At 35.8% G+C, this 4,865-nt stretch overlaps 1 protein-coding gene across 1 annotated transcript; it reads right to left on the reverse strand.

Annotated features, from left to right (window-relative positions):
• Window positions 1-10: 10 nt before the first annotated feature.
• LOC111617204 (cerebellar degeneration-related protein 2-like) lies at window positions 11-4,593 on the reverse strand. The gene is made up of 5 exons (XM_023358534.1): window positions 4,426-4,593; window positions 4,194-4,356; window positions 3,419-3,541; window positions 3,247-3,338; window positions 11-1,134 (listed from the first exon to the last, which is right to left on the reverse strand). Exons 1-5 carry the CDS (start codon window positions 4,548-4,550, stop codon window positions 198-200), a joined length of 1,440 nt encoding a protein of 479 aa, XP_023214302.1. The 5' UTR covers window positions 4,551-4,593; the 3' UTR covers window positions 11-197.
• Between the last annotated feature and the right edge of the window lie 272 nt (window positions 4,594-4,865).

The following is a 4,865-nucleotide window of genomic DNA, read 5'->3' on the forward strand; positions in this document are numbered from 1 at the left end:
AGGTATTTCCACGGGTTTAGTTTTAAAAATAATCACGTTTAAAAAATATATTTTTAAAATATACAAATTTTGAATATTCCGTTAAATACAATATTTAAAATTCTAAGCAATTAATTCATGTTTTTAGTATCCCATCTGTTAAAAGCGAGTAAAATATTCAATGGTTGGGGGTGTGAGTTTTAGTTAGAGAATCGTCTTTATTGGATTTGAGGGACGACTCGATGTCTTCCCTTCAAGACATCGGCGTACGTCTTATAATAGTTCTTTTTAACGGGTATATTGCTATTGCTGTTTTCGAACTTGGCTCGAATTTCTGCAAATGCGGAATTTTTTATGTTTTTTACAATTTCGTTGCACGATTTCTTACTCACAAACTTACGTTGAGAAGTAACCGATGATGGCTGTATCCTGCTCAAAACTGGAGCATCGTTAGTCTTTTTCGCAGTGTTTACTTTATCGGAACGTTCCGATTTCTTCTTTTCGGTCGCGGAAAAGTCCTCTTTTGAATTAATTTGCATTTGCTCCGAAGTAGAATTTGGCACGACCGATTCCTTGGCAACCGCGTCTTTTGATTCTTCTTCGCCGTCGTTGGGCAAAGATCGTTTCAAGACACTAAAAATTTCGGCAAACAGCTTCTTGTAAGCTGGCGGCCCGTGTTTAAAGTTTCCTTCGATGGATTTATTCGAAATATCCGTCTGGACACTCACTTGGCTCGATAGACTCTGATCCGAAATTTCTGAAATTCCAGAATCCCAATCGGACGAATCTTTCGTGTCGTTGGAATTCGAGACGAAAGAATCTTTCGTGGATGAATCTTCGTAGTTTATATTCTTCGAATCGTCTTTCTTTACCCTGCTCTGAACCATGTATTCGTACTTATCTATAAGAACTCGATACTGAGCATCGAGTTCGTTCAGAAGAGACGTGGCATTCCTCATTTCGTATTGAGAATCGTTGATTAAGTTACTAACGGGAAGAATTGAATCCTGTTTTCCGTAAGCCACGACGCCATTATTGAGGTGGAAAAGCGTCAGGTCCTCTTTAGTTAGAGAATCGTCCTCCACGTCGGATTGCATGTACATAAGATCGTTTATGGACGATTGATGATGATGAAGCGATCTGTTGATCTGGATACTGTAAAGAAATAGATTTATTCTGTAAGGAAATTTTTAAAAAAAGTATTTATCTTAAAGAATTATTAAATTGTAACAAACCAAAAAATACTGTGAATACAACGAATTTGAAGAACCGTATGGCCCCAAATCAATTAACTCGGTTAACAAACTTTCGGACCACAATGTAGGATAATTAATTAAACACACGGCCCATCTGCCAAGGATGGATGCCTTCCGAAAGGACATTCTACCAGAAACTGCCCCTATTTAGGTGTTGGACACGTAAACCGGAAACTCTTTTGGTGAGGCGCGAACTCGCGACCAGTGTTCGGTGGTTTAAACCATTGAACTCCGGTATTTGGAATTTTGCAGAATTCTTTCGAAGAAACTTCAAAAGTTTGGCATTTATGAATTCTCTTGCATAATTTCATTGTTCCTTCAATAACTCGTACAGAATTTAGGGAAGATATCTTTCTTAGCATTTCAAAGGGCTAGACTTCAGTTAATTCCTTTCTACAAATTCTTCCGTTAGTGTTTAATTTCGTATGAAAATGAGCCAAATATGAACGAAGGAGGTGTAACGACTATTCAAGTTTTTAATCAGATTATTAGTACCATTCACCGACAAGACTTTTATTTTAGATCACAAATGCTGTATGTATATATATACACAACATACACACACCTGAGGTCAGGTCACCAGAACGTGTGAAAATTTTTTTCTAAATTCTAGTTTAAGAAAGTTCTCTTTCTTATCTGCATAAAAAGTTGGCGAGTTTTCATTTGAAATGTAAATGAAAGGCGTGTATTTTCTGCACAAAAGTACGTATTCACGTTATACATTTAAGCTTAGTCGGGATCACAAACTGGCATTGCCAAAATAATTTCCATCCGTTTTGATTCCTTAAACTTTAGCTTATTCGTTATTGCTATCCAATCTAGTGTTATAAGTTTCTAAAGGGTGGATAGAAAGTAACTAGGCATTAAGAAATTGCTATAATTTCTACATTTCTAAAGCAATGATGGTTAAAATTACTTGTCAAGTACCTTATTAAATGGAAATACTGGTGCATATTTTAAAATTCAATTTAGGCATCAGTTCCACCCACCAACGACACGTTTTCCTCGGATCGCGGTGTGGTTGAACGGCCACGGCTCTGCGCGTCTGCGACCGAATCTGTGGACATTTTAGTTTTGAATGACAACTCTATTGTTTCCTGACGGATTGTGGCAAGAGGTTCCTTCACTGTACTCCACCATCTCTGCGTAGCAATCACATATTTACACACTTCATAGCGAACAGACAAGTGATAGGCCATATTTTCTGCTACTGCGACCGAGAGAAGCGCACCGACTCTCTCGGTCACAGTCTACATCATCGATTCAATTATCATGAAATTCTATCGCTCGATGTATATGCATGCATAAATTTTATTACGATTTCGTCATCATTACAAATATTATAACGATTTCTCGATGCCCAGTTACTTTCCATCCAACCTGCGAACACGTATACCTTTTAAAGGCGCATTATTGGGTACAGGAAACCTTATTTTTCCTAATTATTCAGAAGAGACAACGAGACCACACACATACTCTAGAAGGAATATATAATATACACGGACAGATTTAACGGTGGCATCGAGCCGTAGTGGACGAAAAGAAAGCTGACGAGTGAATTTTGATTTACTAATCCACGTCATCTAGAACAAACACGAACAACTACATTACGGGAAGATAAATTATTAATATAAACGTGAAAAAACATAATAAAATTGCCGGGTAAGTACGACTCGACGTCATCGTTAAGCATACCCATTGATAACGAACTACCGCTCGACCTTGACACGTGGATTAAGTACGCGAGATGAGCGAGTGCCCCGTCAGGAGGCATAGACGGGGTCAACGAATCGACTGAAATTTAGCCCCTTAAAATAGGAGGCCTTTTTTGGCACACCGACCACTGTTTTGAAACTTCGTAATTCCTATTCGAAAGACTAAAGCACCATCGAGGACATTATATTAATTTGTTTACTGCTAAGCGCAACAGTAGCGATAAATTACGTTCATTTTAATTTTATACTTTTTAATTAAAATTATTTAAAAATTTGCATTTAATGCGTTTAATTACCATTCGTATTCGTCCTGCCGACTACATTTTCCATCCAAATATAACAATTTCTCTTTGTAACATTCTAACTGTTTCTGAAGAGTCGTATTGTCCTACGAAATTTATAAACGAATATGTATTGAAATTTCTACAAATTTAACTTAATTTTTACTATGAGAATTTCATAATTAACCTGTAACAAGAAACTAAGTTCAAGTTCCAATTCTTCTCTCTGTCTCTGTTCCCTGGCCATATTGCTTTTTGCTTTGGAAAGGGATGCTTTCAATTTGCAAATTTCCTCTTCGTATTCATTTTCCTGGAATTACAAAACAGTTTTAGTTAATTCCGAGATCGCTAAACGCGTGTTTTAATCTTAATAAACTATTGTTATTATAGATCCGCTGTATTTATAAATCTAACAAAACCGGGTTTCATCGAAAATAAAAAGAACCCGTCGGCCGAAAGTTGGCTTCGCTGTTCAGTTACGAGTTATACAGCGAACACGTCTTTACGGGGTAAAAATATAATTAAAACTATCCGAAGCTTAATTAAGCTTAACACGAGAAATTAATTAAAAGAAATTTTTGTTAAAATTACTTTTGTATAATATAAAATATTGTTTTAAGTAATACGAAAGCTCGAAACCTTTCTCCAAGAGGCTGTACGACAGGTATATGCTACGACTATCTGTTGACACCGAGTTATACCAATCGTACGGCCTTTTAACCGAACTTTTTACAAAATATTGTTATACCAGCTTCTTAGAAATATTAAATGTCTGGAAAAGTAATTTTTCCTATTACATCGGGTGACGTAAAAGGTTGCAGCTGCTCCGAAGTATTTAGCAATCAATCTTTTCGGCAGCTGCATTTAATGCAAATAAATGTAAAATAGCATCTGCGGGATCGTAATACATCCAAAAACTTAAAAACTGATTAACGACACGCAGTTAATTTAATAAAAATTACTTTGTTCTTGAAGACGTCTTTTGTCTTTACAAGGATGTCGCAATCGTTATGCTTGATGATTTCTTGTATGGTTTCTCCGTATTCTCTCGTATTTTTTAACTCTTCCACTAACATTTCTAAATCTTCGCATCTTTTCTCCAGCAAATTCACCGTATTATTGAGACTAGAGAGAAAAATACATACAAGTTTTTCGAGTCGCTCGCAAAATAAAAGATCGTTGGCCGAAATTTACCTTTTTATCTTTTTCTTATCGGCGATCGATTCTTGTTGCAGTTTGATATTTGTCTTGTCGAATTCGGCGATACTCGTCTCTAACTGTTCGTAGAGCTTCAGGCGAGATTCGTTGACATCTTTCATAGCGGAAAGCTGCCTGGTCAGGAACTGTCACGGAAATTTTAATCACCATTTATATTAAATTCTTATTTAAATCACTGGCTTTTACATAAAATAAATTTGTTTATAACTAATTTAAGAACGGAACATTATTAGATATTTTGATGCAAAGCTCGGAATTAACCTGGATGGACGAGTGGATTTACAGCCAAGATCTTATATAATAATTAAAATTTTTGTATATAAATTTATGACTGACGCGTAGATAATATATTTAGGTACATAAATTCATTTACACATTATATAAAACGGCATTAATTTATAGTATTCGCTTCCTTA

The sequence above is a fragment of the Centruroides sculpturatus genome, unplaced genomic scaffold (assembly GCF_000671375.1).
Source record: "Centruroides sculpturatus isolate CEXI.00-Female unplaced genomic scaffold, Cexi_2.0 scaffold5139, whole genome shotgun sequence".
Classification (NCBI taxonomy): Eukaryota; Metazoa; Arthropoda; class Arachnida; order Scorpiones; family Buthidae; genus Centruroides; species Centruroides sculpturatus.